Source organism: Salvelinus sp. IW2-2015, linkage group LG13 (assembly GCF_002910315.2).
Source record: "Salvelinus sp. IW2-2015 linkage group LG13, ASM291031v2, whole genome shotgun sequence".
Taxonomy (NCBI): Eukaryota; Metazoa; Chordata; class Actinopteri; order Salmoniformes; family Salmonidae; genus Salvelinus; species Salvelinus sp. IW2-2015.
The window spans coordinates 26,472,423-26,489,818 of NC_036853.1; the positions used below are offsets into that span (position 1 = coordinate 26,472,423).

The 17,396-nt window shown below is 41.9% G+C and overlaps 1 protein-coding gene across 1 annotated transcript; it reads right to left on the reverse strand.

The window, feature by feature from the left end:
* Positions 1 to 1,063: 1,063 nt before the first annotated feature.
* On the reverse strand, positions 1,064 to 15,706 carry LOC111971686 (zinc finger protein 648). The gene is made up of 2 exons (XM_023998530.2): positions 15,622 to 15,706; positions 1,064 to 7,495 (listed from the first exon to the last, which is right to left on the reverse strand). The coding sequence occupies exon 2, from the start codon at positions 7,433 to 7,435 to the stop codon at positions 5,819 to 5,821; it is 1,617 nt and encodes a 538-aa protein (XP_023854298.1). The 5' UTR covers positions 7,436 to 7,495; positions 15,622 to 15,706; the 3' UTR covers positions 1,064 to 5,818.
* Positions 15,707 to 17,396: the final 1,690 nt, after the last annotated feature.

Below are 17,396 nucleotides of genomic sequence, written 5' to 3' on the forward strand. Positions count from 1 at the left end.
TTCAGATATGCACCTACACATTAAAAGGTGTCTCTTATTTGTCCACTATGTCAGCATTGTGACCAGATTTTCTGGTCCCTCCCTGTATGCTAAATTATTTGACGGATATTCTTTCAAAATAACATTTATTTATTTATTTTCAGACACCAGTGCTGGCTCCTCAGAGGAGGAAGGGGAGGACCATCCTACTCAGTGAATTTCAGGAAAAAATGTAAATAGTGACACATTAAAATGTTATCCRTTTTAGATAAAACTACACAAAATATATCCACTTCACCAAATAACTGATTAAAACACACTGTTTTGAAACGAAAGTCTACAGTAGCCTCAACAGCACCCTCTAGGGTAGCATCATGGTGTAGCCGGAGGACATCCTCCTCTGGGTACATGACTTCAATACAAAACCTAGGAGGCTCATTGTTCTCACCCCTTCCATAGACTTACACAGTAACTATGACAACTTGTAGAGGACAGAGCTCTTGCACCAACTGACATGTTGTCCATCCAATCATCAAAGGATCAGATAATTAATRTAGCACTGAAAGTATACACTACAGCTAGCTAGCACTGCAGTGCATAAAGTGTGGTAAATAGTTGAAAGTGAGAGAAAGACGATTGTTGAACAGTTTTGAACAAATTCATTTCTTCAAAAATTAAGGAGAAGCAGCAGAGAGAAAGATAAATTTGTTGTCTTTTTTTCTTAGTTTACCTTTCACTCAACAATCTGACTCAACAGAGAAGAATGTTATTCATGTTAGCTAGCTGGCTAAGGCTATCCAACACTGCAACTCTTCCAAGTCAGGGTAAGCTTTCGGGTTTATTAATTTATTGCTACCAGGGCCCGCCGGTGTAACTGCTAAATTGCTTGCTGTACACTGTACTGCGTGATTGTACACAGGGATTGGATTGTGGGTTTATGGTGCTTTCAAGACCACTGGGAACTCGGAAAAGAACGAGGTGAAATCAGGACGTCAGTGATCTTCAGTTCGGAAAGTGAGAGCTCTAGAAAGATATCAGAGTTTCCAGCTTGGAATTCCGAGTTGGATGACCGTTCAAAACTATCTCCCAGTCGGAGATAGTTCCCAGTTGTCTTGAACACACTGAAGATGGAAGCCAGAGATTTCCGAGTTACCAGTTGTTTTGAACATGGCAAGTCTAACGCATTAGTTCTAGTTTGTTGACTGTGATGTTAGCTAATATGGTGATAACGATGTAGACTGAGTAGCAGTCAGTGGTTAAGGTATGATGAAGGTCTGGCTTGGAGAGGTTTTTACGCCTGGTCACAGACAGCTGTTGTGTTGTGCATAGAAGTCCACAAGCGAAGGGAAAAGGTGAGAGGAGGAGAGCGCGTAGATGCGAGAAGGAATAATACAATGAGTAAAGTGATGATGCTGTATGTGGCTGCTATGAAAGTGAACTGTGTGTGCGGGTGATCAAGCCGTGTATTCATTCCGCCGATTCTGTTGCAAAACGTTTTTTTTTTAAACGGAAGCAAACAGAATGAAACAGGGATGGACTGACCTGAATTTGTCCAATAGAAACAAATTTAAGTTTTGGTTTTGCAACTGTTTGGACTAATGATTACACCCCAGATCAGCTAGATGCAGGCAAGAGTGTGCAAGGCTGTATTGAATGTGTCACTGTATGCAACCTTGATTACTCCAGTTTGGTTCTCGACCTGTGCACCTACGTTATAAACTTTCATTTGTAGGCTAGGTTGCAGCAACATCGTGATGGGTATAGGGCAAATTCAAGTATTATGTAGTAGCCTAAACTTATTGATGTTACATTGAGCTGGGTGAATGGAATATGAATAAAAACCTTTGAATATGCTGTAATAGAAATAAGGCCATGCTCATGAAAAAAATCTTAAACGGCAGCGATCTCCATTGTAAAACACTTATTGATGTCATTAATCAATGGTGCTGCCTGTCAATGATTTTAGAAGGCGGGATAATGATGATTTAAATGTTTCCACTGTCCAGATCTGTCGACCTCCGGATTAGGTAAGGAAGATCGGATCAAAATCAGATCACAATGTGTCTTTTGATCATCTACACCTGTCTACAAATGTGGTTACAATCAGAATGTGGACACAATAGACGGATAGTGCTTGTTAGCACCGGGCATAAATGGMTTTTTTGTAGTATCACATGAACTCCCAATGAACTAACCCTGTAGCCTATCTGTCGCACAATTACTCTGAATGACTCTGCTCTAGTTTTCATTCAARTCAATCTCATGATTATGTGTAGAAATAATGAGTGAGTCGCTTACTAAAGGTTCTCAGGTGACTTGATGGTACTGATTGTATCAGATGGTATCAAAACTGATTAATTGAGTAAATTGTGGATTGTAGTAAGACATAAGATGAAGAGAACCAGTTAACTACAGAGGTATTGGGGGACCATTGTTCACAACAGATACCATGGTCTAAGTAAGTCAAACTACTGGCATAGTATTCCACAATGAAAGTCCCTGCTGAAAGCCCATCAGTATTGTAAACTGCTTAAAGGAGGTCCATCTCATTCAATCTTGCTGGTCTAGATTTTCAGAAAAGGTATGGGGCTCTCTGCATCTATGCCCCATATATACATATATATATATATATATCATTCTGTTGGTGGCAAGAATTGTATATAATAATAATAATAATAATGTTATTCTGATGTTATTCTCCCCTTTGCAATTTAGGTGTCCAAACTGTAAAAGTAAAAAAACAAAGATGTTTTATTTTATTTTTTGTAACAAACACAAATTCAATAAATAATGTTCAATACTGTACTTTCAAAGATTCAGATTGTTACCATATGATTAGCTAACCTCAGAACTGCACCCCCGGGACTGATCTCCACCTCATACATTATGTGTGCATCCCAAATGGCACCCTATTCCCTATATAGTGCATTACTTTTGACCAAGAACCATAAGGCTGTGGTCAAAAGTAGTAAGCTGTATAAGGAATAGGGTGCCATTTGGGATGTACTCAGATGTAGGATCTTAATTTCAGATAGTTTGCTACTGCAGGACAATAGTCCTGCAGCAACAGGAAATGTGAATTAGAATTAACATACATTTTTGTAGGGGTTGATACATCTTTCTTTATGGAAAATTTCAAAGTGGAAATTACAAACTTCAGAAGTGTTTTTAAACCTCAAATACTCTACAAGTTTTACATTTCCTGCACTGCAACAGGGTGATCAAATTAAGTTTCTACATCTGTAGGTGTGCGTCTCAGAGGCGCTCTTGTGTACAGTCACTCCCCAACAGATTAGCCTTCGCGTACCTACACTCAAAAATAAAGGCATACATTTGAACCAAATAAGGTTCTTGAGAGCGATACCATAGGGGAACGATTTTAGAGTCTCTGAAGATCCATAAAGGAGATGGTTCTTTGAAGAACCATACAAAATTCCAAAACCAGAAATGTTTCGGCCCTGCTGTAGGGTTTAAAGCCTTATTTGCATAATTCCCAGAGGGTCTTTTGAGTCAATTTTAGAGTTACCAGTACCACCCATGACTTTGTTTGCTAGTGACAGAGACATGGTTGTTGCATTCATTTGTTTGCAATCCTGTGGCCTTCACCAAGTGAGTTTGTAAGTGAACATGTAGTCATTAAAGTTATATTCTTTAAGATAATATGTATTTCAGTGGCCTAAAGCTCATAGCTCATTTACAGGCTACACTGGCCCTCCACGTCACATTATACTGGCTTGCAAAGTGATGTGTAATTGCTATTGGAATCCAGCCAGATTGGGCATATCCAACATTTGGCATTTGTATCCACCCGCAGCCTGCATTATGAATGACTGCTAGGTAAGACTATGATTTGAGACTACCTTAAACATCTAAACTGGAACAACCATTTCAGTAACAGGTGCAATAAGTCCATGTAACAGATTGGAATAGGTTTGAAATACAGTATGTATGTTATTTACAGTTGAAGTCTGAAGTTTACATACACTTAGGTTGGAGTCATTAAAACTCGTTTTTRAACCACTCCACACATTTCTTGTTAACAAACTATAGTTTTGGAAAGTCGGTTAGGACATCTACTTTCTGCATCACACTATTCATTTTTTCCAAAAATTGTTTACAGACAGATTATTTCACTGTATCACAATTCCAGTGGGTCAGAAGTTTACATACACTAAATTGACTGTGCCTTTAAACAGCTTAGAAAATTCCAGAAAAGGATGTCATGGCTTTAGAAGCTTCTGAAAGGCTAATTGACATAATTTGAGTCAATTGGAGGTGTACCTGTGGATGTATTTCAAGGCCTACCTTCAAACTCAGTGACTCTTTGCTTGACATCATGAGAAAATCAAACGAAATCAGCCAAGACCTCAGAAAAAAATTGTAGACCTCCACAAGTCTGGTTCATCCTTGGGAGCAATTTCCAAACGCCTGAAGGTACCACGTTCATCTGTACAAACAATAGTACGCAAGTATAAACACCATGGGACCACGCAGCCATCCTACCGCTCAGGAAGGAGACGCGTTCTGTCTCCTAGAGATGAACGTACTTTGGCGCGAAAAGTGCAAATCAATCCCAGAACAGCAGCAAAGGACCTTGTGAAGATGCTGGAGGAGATAGGTACAAAAGTATCTATATCCACAGTAAAGCGAGGCCTATATCGACATAACCTGAAAGGCTGCTCAGCTAGGAAGTAGCCACTGCTCCAAAACCGCCATAAAAAAGCCAGACTAGAGTTTGCAACTGCACATGGGGAGAAAGATGGTACTTTTTGGAGAAATGTCCTCTGGTCTGATGAAACAAAAATAGAACTGTTTGGCTATAATGACCATTGTTATGTTTGGAGGAAAAAGGGGGAGGCTTGCAAGCCGAAGAACACCATCCCAACCGTGAAGCACAGGGGTGGCAGCATCATGAAGAAGGAAAATTATGTGGATATATTGAAGCAACATCTCAAGACATCAGTCAGGAAGCTTGGTCGCAAATGGATCTTCCAAATGGACAATGACCCCAAGCATACTTCCAAAGTTGTGGCAAAATGGCGTAAGGACAACAAAGTCAAGGTATTGGAGTGGCCATCACAAAGCCCTGACCTCAATCCCATAGAAACTGTGTGGGCAGAACTGAAAAAGTGTGTGTGAGCAAGGAGGCCTACAAACCTGACTCAGTTACACCAGCTCTGTCAGCAGGAATGGGCCAAAATTCACCCAACTTATTGTGGGAAGCTTGTGGAAGGCTACCCGAAATGTTTGACCCAAGTTAAACAATTTAAAGACAATCTACCAAATACTAATTGAGTGTATGTAAACATCTGACCCACTGGGAATGTGATGAAAGAAATACAAGTTGAAGTAAATCATTCTATCTACTATTATTCTGACATTTCACATTCTTAAAATAAAGTGGTGATCCTAACTGACCTAAAACAGGGATATTTTACTAGGATTGAATGTCAGGAATTGTGAAAAACTGAGTTTAAATGTATTTGGCTAAGGTGTATGTAAACTTCCGACTTCAACTGTGTATTTGACTAGCATAAGATTCATTAATCAATGTACATGCAAAAACATCGAACATTTTTCTAAATTTGCTACATATAATTTCTGAGCGTCATACATCTGCCTAAACAATTGTACTTTTTCCCCCAGCCAAACTCAGGCTTCACATTAGAACAATTAAATATAATCTTTTTTTTTTATGCATTTGAATGCATTGTCAGAGGATCCTTAAAGGTTAGCAGACTAGCAGGATGTTGCCCTAGCATGTAAAGATCAATAAGGTTGACTAAACCAACAGTGTGTACTACATGAGCGGGTAGCTCCCAAACATCAATAGCATCAATCAGTCGTCTGTGTTTCCGACAGCAGAATCAGCAACAGTAGAGTCATGGCTCAGCATGTGCTCAGTGAGCTGAGAGGCACACTGAAAAGCCTTGTCACACTTCACACATACAAAGATCCTCCCGGCACACGTCTGCTCCTGGTGGCGCTTCAGAGCAGCTGTGCGGCTGAAGGACATGCTGCAGCCTGTGCAGTTGAAGGGCTTCTCTCCGGTATGGACGCACTGGTGACGGACCAAGCGAGACACCATGGCGAACACCACCCTGCACTGGGAGCATTTGTGGGGGCGGATGCCGCTGTGCACGGCCTGGTGCTCCAGCAGGTTGGAGGACTTGGTGAAGGATTTGGAACAGACCAGGCAGGTGTAGGGTCTCACCCCGGTGTGCACCATCTGGTGCTCTGCCATGCGGCTGGCCACGGCAAAGGCTTTCCCGCAAACGGAACAGCAGAAGGGCCGCTCGCCTAGATGGGTCCGCTCATGGCGGAGCAGGGACAGCGGCTTGTTGAAGGTCTTGCCGCACTGCGTACATGGAAAGGGTTTGTTGTTGGTGTGCATGTTACGCTCGTGCTTCCGCAGGTCCGAGGAGCGCACAAAGTCCTTGCCACAGGTCTCGCACACGTATGGCTTCTCTCCGGTGTGCGTGCGGATGTGCTTGCGGTAATCGGAGGACCAGATGTAGGTCTTGTCACAGAAGGGGCAGTGGTACGGTCTCTCTCCGGTGTGCAGGCGCTTGTGCTGCTGCAGTGTGCCCTGGTGGGAATAGGCCTTGCCGCATAAGTCACACACATGAGCCTTCAGGCCACTATGAGTATCCAGATGACTCTGCAGATTGCTGGACTTCTTAAAGGCCCAGTTGCAGTGAGTGCACTTATAGGGCCGGTTCTCTGTGTCTCCCTCTACACCACGTTTCTTCATGGCAGTAAACACTATAGGCACCTTATTCTTCTCACAGGCATCAATCATGGCCACAGCCTTGTTTAATGGAGGGGGAATTACTAGTGATACTCCACTCTTCCCATTTCCCTTTTTCCCACACACATCAAACATCTCACGCACATCACAACGCACATCAGACGGAGCCTCGTTGGGTTTGGGACTGATCTCTCTCACCAGACGCAGCTTCAGATCGGAAGGATTCCCGCTAGACACTTTCCTCTGCAGTCTCCTTTTAGAAACCTTCTTGATGTTGCCTTCCTCTTGTTGTGATGAGTCTGAGTAGACCCCATACACGCCAGTAGAGCCTCTCCTATTGGGAATATTATGTTCAATGGCCGTGGGTGAACCTGGAGGACCACAGAGGTCCTGATAGGTAGACAGTCTCTTGTCTTCTCCAGAGTTGAGTTCAGTAAACTTCTCAGCTAGAGTCCAGGTAGGTGTTTGTGGGTTTAAATAAATCATCCCAGTGAAGCTACTACCTGAGAGGGAGTCGGTATCGTCAGTATCAGATGGGTTAGAGTCACTTTCCACTTTGTAAGCAGTGCTGACTGTTACATTCTCTGAGGGCACGTGGGAAACGTAATGCATTTTGTTCATTACGTTTTTCCTGATACTTCTCTTTGAAATGTACATTTTATCAACAAACCTGTCGGAGGTCCATGAAGGCATTCCTTCAGCCATATTGGATATTATAGAGGTGGTGAATGTGGTTTGAGGTTGAGCTCACCTTCTTGGAAGTGCCTGGAAGAAAAACACAAAAACAAATACAGTGTTCTATTCATCACAGTGAAGACAAATGTACTTTTCAAACAATAAKGCTATATTTCCTAAGCTTTCACAATATTGTAATTGAGTGCATCACATGCAAAATGTGAGTTTAGTAAGTGTTATAAAATGCCTATAAAGCATCTATGAAGGGTTTATTAAAGTTTTAGTGCTCCTGGAAAAACTGCCACAATACAAAGGAGAAGAGGCAAGCAGAATGTATGCGCCTCATAACAGGCTCTGAAGCATCTGAATCCTAATAACCTGTGTTGTGTGTCGGGGATCCAGAGGGCAGACGTAAAAGGGGGAGGCCCAAGACATTGTGGCGAAAAACAATCGAGACAGAGCTCCAACAACATCACCAGAGCTGGGGCATGGTGGAGAAGACGGCCAGAGACAGACAGAAATAGAGAGCCTTTGTTGCTGCCCTATGCGACAGGGATGAGTGAGTGAGTGTGTCAAAATCAAATCAAATTTGGGGAGGGGGGGTCAATGCAAATTTGATTAGCTGTTCAGGAGTCGTATGGCTTGGGGGTAGAAGCTATTAAGAAGCTTTTTGGACCTAGACTTGGCGCTCCGYTACCGTTTGCCGTGCGGTAGCAGWGAGAACAGTCTATGACGAGGGTGGCTGGAGTCTGGCAATCCCTGATTCTCACCAGATTGTAAGTGTTGCGGAGGTCCAGTTTGGTGAAGAAGAAGAAGCCTGCACCAGCTGGGGATATAGAGGAGCGAATGAAACCTGTCTCCTCGAACCCTAGAGGAGCCAACACGGCACCGACCAGCAGTGTGACCTCTGCGGCCACAGATGGTACACGTGACAGCCCCTCCTCCGGTCTCCCTGTGCGCAGCACCTCCCAGCTCCATAGGCACCCGAGCGGTGGTGCTGGGAAATGGAATCGACAGTGCCCTCTCTGGACYTCCGTGGGTGACCGGCAGGTTATCCAGCCGAAAGGACATGTCCACCAGCTGGTCGAGGATAAGAGTGGTATCCCTGCAGGCCAACTCCCGACGGACATCCTCACGCAGGCTGCAACGGTAGTGGTCGATGAGGGCCCMGTCGCTCCATCCCGCTCTGGCGGCCAAGGTGCGGAAATCCAGTGCAAACTCCTGGGCGCTCCTCGTCCCCTGCCTCAGGTGGAACAGACGTTKATCCGCTACCATAGGTACCTGCTCCTGCTGACTCCATAATGGGTGTGGTATTCTGTCAGGTATGCGTAAATGGTTGTAAAGGAGTCGGGTGCAGGAGAGCAGAWATGGCGTAGCCAACGGAGCCTTTTATTTTGGCGAACCAAAAACACACGGCAAAGTGAACACGAAATAACAATACGGGTTAACATAACCCAGTACAACAGACTAACGTGCGCAATACATGAAACAGAATAAACAATACCACACAAAGACATGAGGGAAACAGAGGGTTAAATACACAACACATAATGAGGGAAACGAGAACCAGGTGTGTGGGAAAACAAGACAAGACAAATGGAAAATGGATCGGCGATGGCTAGAAGACCGGCGAAGTCGACCGCCGAGCACCACCCGAACAAGGAGAGGCATCGACTTCGGCAGAAGTCGTGACAGTCTACCTCTGTAGACTGTCACGATAATAATAAAGCATCCCAGAAAAGTGCTAAAAATAGCCCATGTTAATATATGTAGTTTAAGAAACAAGGTTAATGAAATCCATAATTTGCTAGTAACAGATGACATTCATATTCTGACAATCTTTGAAACATACTTAGATCATATATTTGATGATACAGTTGTAGCAATACATGGTTATAAGATCTACAGAAAAGACAGAAATGCTAAAGGTGGAGGTGTGGTRGTTTATATTCAGAACCACATMCCTATAAAGCTTAGAGAGGATTTAATGTTAAATACTGTTGAAGTAATATGGCTACAGGTTCATCTGCCTCAGCTAAAGCCAATTCTGGTSGGAAGCTGCTATAGACCACAAAGTGCTAACAGTCAGTATCTGGATAACATTTTTGAAATGCTTGATAATGAATGTGATATCAACAGAGAGGTATATTTTCTGGATGATTTAAATATTGACTGGCTTTCATCAGGCTGCCCCCTCAAGAGAAAGCTTCAAACTGTAACCAGTGGWGTGTAAAGTACTTAAGTAAAAATACTTTTAATGTACTACTTAAGAGTTTTTTMGGGGTGTCTGTACTTTACTTTTTATTACTTTTACTTTTACTTCACTACATGCCTAAAGAAGATAATGTACTTTTTACTCCATACGTTTTCCCTGACAACCAAAAGTACTCGTTACACTTTAAATGCTTGGCACGACAGGAAAATTGTGAAATTCACGCACTTATCAACAGAACACGTGGTCATCCCTACTGCCTCTGATCTGACTGTCAACCTACCAGGGTAGTTACAAACAGCACAGGAATGAAATCATCAACATGTATTGATGACATCTTTACTGATGCTGCAGAAATGTGCTTGAAAGCAGTATCCAAACCCATCGGTTGTAGTGATCACAATATAGTAGCCATATCTTGGAAAACCAAAGTTCCAAAGGCTGGGCCTAATATTGTGTATAAGAGGTTATACAATACGTTTTGTAGTGATTCCTATGTTGTTGAATATTTGTTGGTCCGTGTTGTGTAATGAGAAGCAACCAGATGTTGCACTTGACACATTTAATGAAATTGTTTATTCCAGTTACTAATAAGAATGACTATAAAAACTGTTAAATCCCCGTGGATTGATGGGGAATTGAAAAATTGTATGGTTGAGAGGCATGGGGCAAAATAAATGGCAAATAAGTCTGGCTGCACAACCGATTGGTAAACGTACTGCAAATTGAGAAATCATGTGACTAAACTGAATAAAAAGAAGAAACTACACAATGAAACAAATATAAATGACATAAACAATGATAGTAAAAGCTTTGGAGCACTTTAAATTAAATTTTGGGCAAAAAGGTAAACTCCGCTCCATCATTCATTGAATCAGATTGCTCATTCATCACATTGGCAAGATTATCAAATTTAGGCATGACATGCCAGCATCAAACGCTGATACTACACATCAAAGTATATCGGACCAAATTATGAAACACAAGCGTTGTAATTTTGAATTCCCTAAAGTGAGTGTGGAAGAGGGTGAAAAAAGTATTGTTGTCTATCAACAATGACAAGCCACCGGGGTCTGACAACTTGGATGGAAAATTACTGAGGGTAATAGCGGACGATATTACCACTCCTATTTGCCATACCTTCAATTTAAGCCTACTAGAAAGTGTGTGCCCTCAGGCATGGAGGGAAGCAAAAGTAATTTCCCTACCTAAGAATAGTAAAGCCCCCTTTACTGGCTTAAATAGCCAACTAATCAGCCTGTTATCAACCCTTAGTAAACTTCTTCTTTTTTTWAAATGGTGTTTGACCAGATACAATGCTATTTTATAGTAAACAAATTGACAACAGACTTTCAGTACGCTTATAGGCAAGGACACTCACAGCACTTAAAGGCAAGGACAAGCACAGCACTTAAACAAATGACTGATGATTGGCTGAGAGAAATTGATAATAAAAAGATTGTGGGGGCTGTTTTGTTAGACTTCAGTGCGGCTTTTGACATTATTGATCATAGTCTAATGCTAGAAAAACGTATGTGTTATGGCTTTACACCCCCTGCTAAATTTGTGGATAAAGAGTTACCTGTCTAACAGAACAGAGGGTGTTCTTTAATGGAAGCCTATCCAACATAATCCAGGTAGAATCAGGAATTCCCCAGGCTCGAGTCAAGTGTGATATTTGTCAGCATAAAGTGACTCATTCGTGTACTAGTTGTGGCTTTCGTTCAAAATAAATAAGTTATACTATAATGCAGAGTTACCGACACATTCTTTCTGATCACCTTTTATAAATAAAATGTTTGACCAAGTTAATCTGCTCATGTTGTGTGTGTATGTGCATGTGCAGTAGACTGATAGCCAAAGACAATCTACAGAAAATATTGTAGCCTAATGTTGAAAGGCTTCCGATTTATTGATTGTGACTGGCATGGATAGGTCTAAAAAATATCAGGAGAACTTCTCTCTTCAAGTATGCATCTTTTATTAACTATCCGGATGGTAAGCTACAATTGTGTCATGGATGACGTCTATCAAACCCGCATCCAAACCAATCTCAGGCTGTATTGGCTAATTCTGTAGGCCCAAAGGATATCTACATTTATTTTAGAAGAAAAAAAAGGCTATTATAATGAGTTAGACGTGAGTTATAGAAATACCCTACCAAAATATGTCTTAACACACAGCACTCACTAGCGTCCTAAAATCACCACATAAAAATCCTCTAATGTAAAGAATATGGTCAACAGAAACAAAATGAACAGATCTCTGAACACCTCAAAATATTCTACATCCAATTATAGCATTATCATAGTGGGAATTGACCTACTAACCTTGACCTTCAAATCCCAATTGTTGGAAATAACATGGGAATGCAGATGGGAGACTCCACCTTACGTAGCCTATTCAAAATAGGGAGGGGAGGGGGGGCTGTCACTTTGCCATAACCTAAATTTAGCTGAAATGACACACCTGATATTAATAAACAGACTTCCAAATGTGGGTCTGCAGCATACCCTCTTCCTCTCTGTCAAAAAAAAACGATCCCCACAAGTTATTAGAGCAGTAAAAATAAATGTTTTGTCATACCCGTGGTATACGGTCTGATATACCATGGCTGTCAGCCAATCAGCATTCATGGCTCGAACCACCCAATTTATAATTAAGCAACAAGGCAGGAGGGGGTGTGGTATATGGCCAATATAACACGACTAAGGGCTTTTCTTAAGCATGACGCAATGCGGAGTGCCTGGATACAGCCCTTAGCCGTGGTATATTGGCCATATTCCACAAACCCCTGAGGTGCCTTATTGCTATTATAAACTGGTTACCAACGTTATTAGAGCAGTAAAAATACATGTTTTGTCATACCCGTGGTATTTAAAAATAAAAATAAAATAAAAAATGTAACCTTTATTTAACCAGGAAGGGCTCATTGAGATTTAAAATCTKTTTTTCAAGAGCATCCTGGCCAAGATAGTCATTACAAAAATTACAGACAAACAACATGAAAAACTACAAGTAATCCAGTAAAAACCCTAGAATTCACAAGAGTATAACAAAATCAAAAACAGCTAATTAAAAACATTGACAGGTCAGGGAATCAGTCTCAACATCATTCATCAGTGATTTAAAAATACCAATCGGGACAAGTTCTTCCAGTTTAAAAGTATTTTGTAAGGCGTTCCAAGATGATGATACAGAGTACATGAAAGCCCTTTTACCAAATTCAGTTCGGACATTTGGAACAGTTAGCAGGATGAAGTCCAGCGAACGAAGAGAGTACCCACCACATTTCTGAACAATAAAAATGCCCAAATAAAAAGGTAGTAAACCCAAAATGGATTTGTAAATAAAAGTATACCAGTGACTGAGCCTACGAGTGACTAGAGAAGGCCAGCCAACCCTGGTATACAAAGTGCAGTGGTGCGTAAGGGTTTTGCAGTTTAAAATAAATCTCAAAGTGCCATGGTGAAGGGTGTCAATTGATCTTAAACACTGAGCGGAAGCATTCATATATAAAATATCCCCGTAGTCTAGTAAAGGCATAAATGTAGCTGATACTAGCCTCCTTCTGGCTTCAAAAGAAAAACAGGCCTTATTCCTACAATAAAATCCCGATTTKAGCTTCAATGTTTTTGTAAGTTGTTGAATATGCAATTTAAAAGAGAGGCCGTCATCAATTAAAATGTCAAGATATTTATATGAGGTTACAGTCTCAATCGCATTGCCCTGACAGGTAATAATAGGTGAAAAGTTCAGAGGTCTATTTCTTGCTTTAGAAAATACCATTAGTTTAGTTTTGTCAGTATTGAGGATAAGCTTCAATTGACACAAGGTATGTTGAACAGTATAAAAAGCAGTTTYCAAGTTCTGGAAAGCTTTTGTAAGAGACGAGGCACAACAGTAAATAACATTATCACCAGCATAAAAATGAAGTTGCGCATTTTGGACATTTTTGTCTAAATTATTCATATAAATAGTGAATAAGAGAGGACCAAGTACAGAGCCTTGGGGCACACCATTACAGACAGACAATTTAACAGACATGAGCCCATCAAATTGAGTGCACTGAGTTCTATCAGACAGATAGTTAGCAAACCATGCAACTGCATGCTCCGAAAGACCAACTCGACAATCTCTGCCTTAGTATAGCATGATCAACTGTATCACAAGCCTTAGAGAGATCAATAAAAAGTGAGACACAGTGCTGTTTTTTGTCAAGGGTTTCAATGATATCATTTKAAACCTTCATAGCTGCTGTAATTGTGCTATGCTTCTTCCTGAAGCCCGATTGGTAGATTGATAAAATAGAGTTAGTAAATAAAAACTATTTTAGCTGTTCACTCACAAGGGTTTGAAGTATTTTCACCAGGGGTGACAGCTTTGAGATTGGCCTATAATTATTTAAGAGTTGGATCTCCCCCTTTTAAAGTGGTAGGACAAATGCTGATTTCCAGATCTTTGGAATTTCATTACATTCCAGGGTATACAGTCTGATATACCACGGCTGTCAGACAATCAGAATTCAGGGCTCGAACCATCCAGTTTATAATTTCTGTCACACCCTGGCCTTAGTTATCTTTGTTTTCATTAGTATTTTAGTTAGGTCAGGGTGTGACATGGGTTAGTATGTGTTTTTGTATTGTCTAGTGTGGTTTGTATGGTTGAGGGGGTTTCATAGAGTAGATGGGGTTGTGTTCAGTGTAGGTGTTTAGAATTGTCTATGGTTGAGTGTAGTTGTTTAGGAAAGTCTATGGTTGCCTGATTTGGTTCTCAATCAGAGACAGCTGGTTATTGTTGTCTCTGATTGGGAGCCATATTTAAGGTAGCCATAGGCTTTTAGGTGTTTGTGGGTAATTGTCTATGTAGAACGTTTGTTGCTTGTCTGTGCACTTACGTTATTTAGCTTCACGGTCGTTTGTTTTTTTGTTAGTTTGTTAAAGTGTGTCGTGTCGTGTTCATTCATCTTCATTAATAAAGAGAAGATGTATCAATATCACGCTGCGCCTTGGTCCGTCTCTCCACACGATCGTGACAATTTCAAAACCGCATTCCAGCGGTGTCTGCATTCGTAAATTGCCTCCAGTGTAGAGAGTGCTCTGGGTCGTTTGCAAATTCAGAGCGTTATCAGATTGTCTGCTCGTAAATTCAGACGCTCTGGCCGAGGAGTAGGGTTGATTCGAGCGTTCTGACCTCAACAGTAGTCAAGCACCCAAGCTAACTGGCTAAAGTTGGCTAGCTTGTTACAGTAYCTACTTCCAGACACAAATGAGTGATAACGTAACTCTGACCATTTCACTTGCCCTAGCAGAGTTGGTAAGGCTGTTTTGATGTTATCTAGAACGTTAGTGACTAACTGTGCTGCTGGCAATAATTTAATTACGTTTTTTTTTGCAGACCTTTAGGCTACTGACACCGGTCAGATTCTACCGGTAATGCACGTTCGTAAATTCATCAATTATTCTGCGCTCTGGCACATTCAGTGCTCTGATATAGGAGTAGATGGACAGAGTGAATTTACGAATGGCTGACAATCTGCAGAGTAGGTTCAAATTGAATTTCTTTCAACATTCGCGACAGACAGGTGACGTATGGTTTTCATCAATACAAACGGACAACATAGGAACTTTGCGTCGGGTCTACCCAACAGGTTGCCCAACTCTTAGTTTGTAGTGAAACCCTGCGACAAACTTTATGACACACTTTATAACACAGACTCTATAATGCATGTTTATCGAAATGTAGGCTAAAATGTATTCTGTATCTAATATTTCGCAATAATAATGTTTGCTTACACGACACTAAAATAAACGACTATCATGACAGCAGTCAAATGCCTGATGATCTTTAAAATCACTATAATGAGATGCCTATTCAATAAGAGGCTCGGCGCCTATAGACTGTACGCTATAGCCTGTCTATCATAAACTATCAAAATAAATTAGCATCTCTTTCTCACTAGAAAGCTTAGTCATTCATTCATAGGCTGCATTCTGCCACTTACCTCTACAACGTTCACCTATCTCCCCCCAAGCAAACCATGAACATACTCCTCTCAGCGTGCGAACCATATAGTAATTTAAGACATGCCAAACTCCGAGTGGGCGGGGATACTGAACATTAACTATAATGTGGGGACAGTTTGTGCATCCTACACTAATATTAAATCATGCACCCACTTCACTCTGTATGCCAGGCCCAGGGGTACAACTTTCAATGGGACGGTGGGACATGAGCCCCCCCCCCCCCCCCCCCCGCACACATTCTGAAATTGCATTTTTTGTCCTTCAAGTTTATCATTGCCACTGTTATACCAAAAACCCGGCTTCCAAGTGTTGCTTTAGGATCATGTGGTAGGCTGTCTTCTAGTTTCAGACTGCTGGATTCAGGACCAGCCAGGACATCCAGAGCAGGTAGGGTGGTTACAGGCTGTGTGTGAGGCACGCTTCTGAAAGGCTACATTATAGGTACCAGCACTGGAGAGTATGTAGGACTGCTGTCATTGGTAATGCTTTTCTCTGAGTTTTAAAAGCAAGGCAGAGCAGAAATCGGCTACTCTTTAGTTTAGACTAAAAGATCAGCTGGCTAAAGTAAACTGTTTTGACAGACAAAAAATTATTTTATTCCCAGTGCTGAGCTAGTAGTGTAACTGACATGTTACGTTAGACTCATGTTCATACCCCTCTCACTGAAGTGAATGAACTAGACTGTAGCAGCTAGCTTAACATAGCTAGTAGCTAACCAAAGACAGTCAGCCTCTAAAAATAAATCTAATTAAATCCAATTTTATTGTCACGTGCCGAATACAACAGGTGTAGGTAAAAATATCCCCACCCCGCAAAAAATATAAGAATCAAAGAACCACATAATTACAGAGCAGCAGTAAAATCACAATAGGCGGGGTAGTATACAAGGGGTCCGGTACAGAGTCCAAATGTAAAGTGACTATGCAATAGATAATAACAGTAGTAGCCCAGCAGCGTAAAGGTGTGGGGGGGGGGGGGGGTAGTGCAAATAGTCTGGGTAGCCATTTGATTAGATGTTCAGGAGTCTTATGGCTTGGGGGTAGAAGCTGTTTAGAAGCCTCTTGGACCTAGATTTGGCGCTCCAGTACCGCTTGCCGTGCGGTAGCAGAGAGAACAGTCTATGACTAGGGTGGCTGGAATCTTTGACAACTTTTAGGGACTTCCTCTGACACCGCCTGGTATGGCAGGAAGCTTGGCCCCCAGTGATGTACTGGGCCGTACGCACTACCATCTACAGTGCCTTGTGGTCGGAGGCCGAGCAGTTGACATACCAGGCAGTGATGCAACCTGTCAGGATGGTCTCGATGGTGCAGCTGTAGAACCTTTTGAGGATCACAGGACCCATGCCGGTCAGGTCTCCGACCTCCTCCCTATAGGCTGTCTCGTCGTTGTCGGTGATCAGGCCTACCACTGTTGTGTCATGGTCAAATTTAGTGATGGTGTTGGAGTCGTGCCTGGCCGTGCAGTCATGAGTGGACAGGGAGTACAGGAGGGGCCCCTGTGTTGAGGATCAGTGCAGCGGATGTGTTCTTACCTACCCTTACCACCTGGGGTTGGCCCATCAGGAAGTCCAGGATCCAGTTGCAGAGGGAGGTGTTTAGTCCCATGGTCCTTAACTTAGTTATGAGCTTTGAGGGCACTATGGTGTTGAACGCTGAGTTGTAGTCAATTACTAGCATTCTCACATAGGTGTTCCTTTTGTCCAGGTGGGAAAGGGCAGTGTGGAGTGTAATATAAATTGGGGCGGTATGCA

What these genes read in the sequence shown, in the direction of transcription:
- LOC111971686 (XM_023998530.2), bottom strand. Translation starts at nt 7,435, where the DNA reads ATGGCTGAAGGAATGCCTTCATGGACCTCCGACAGGTTTGTTGATAAA.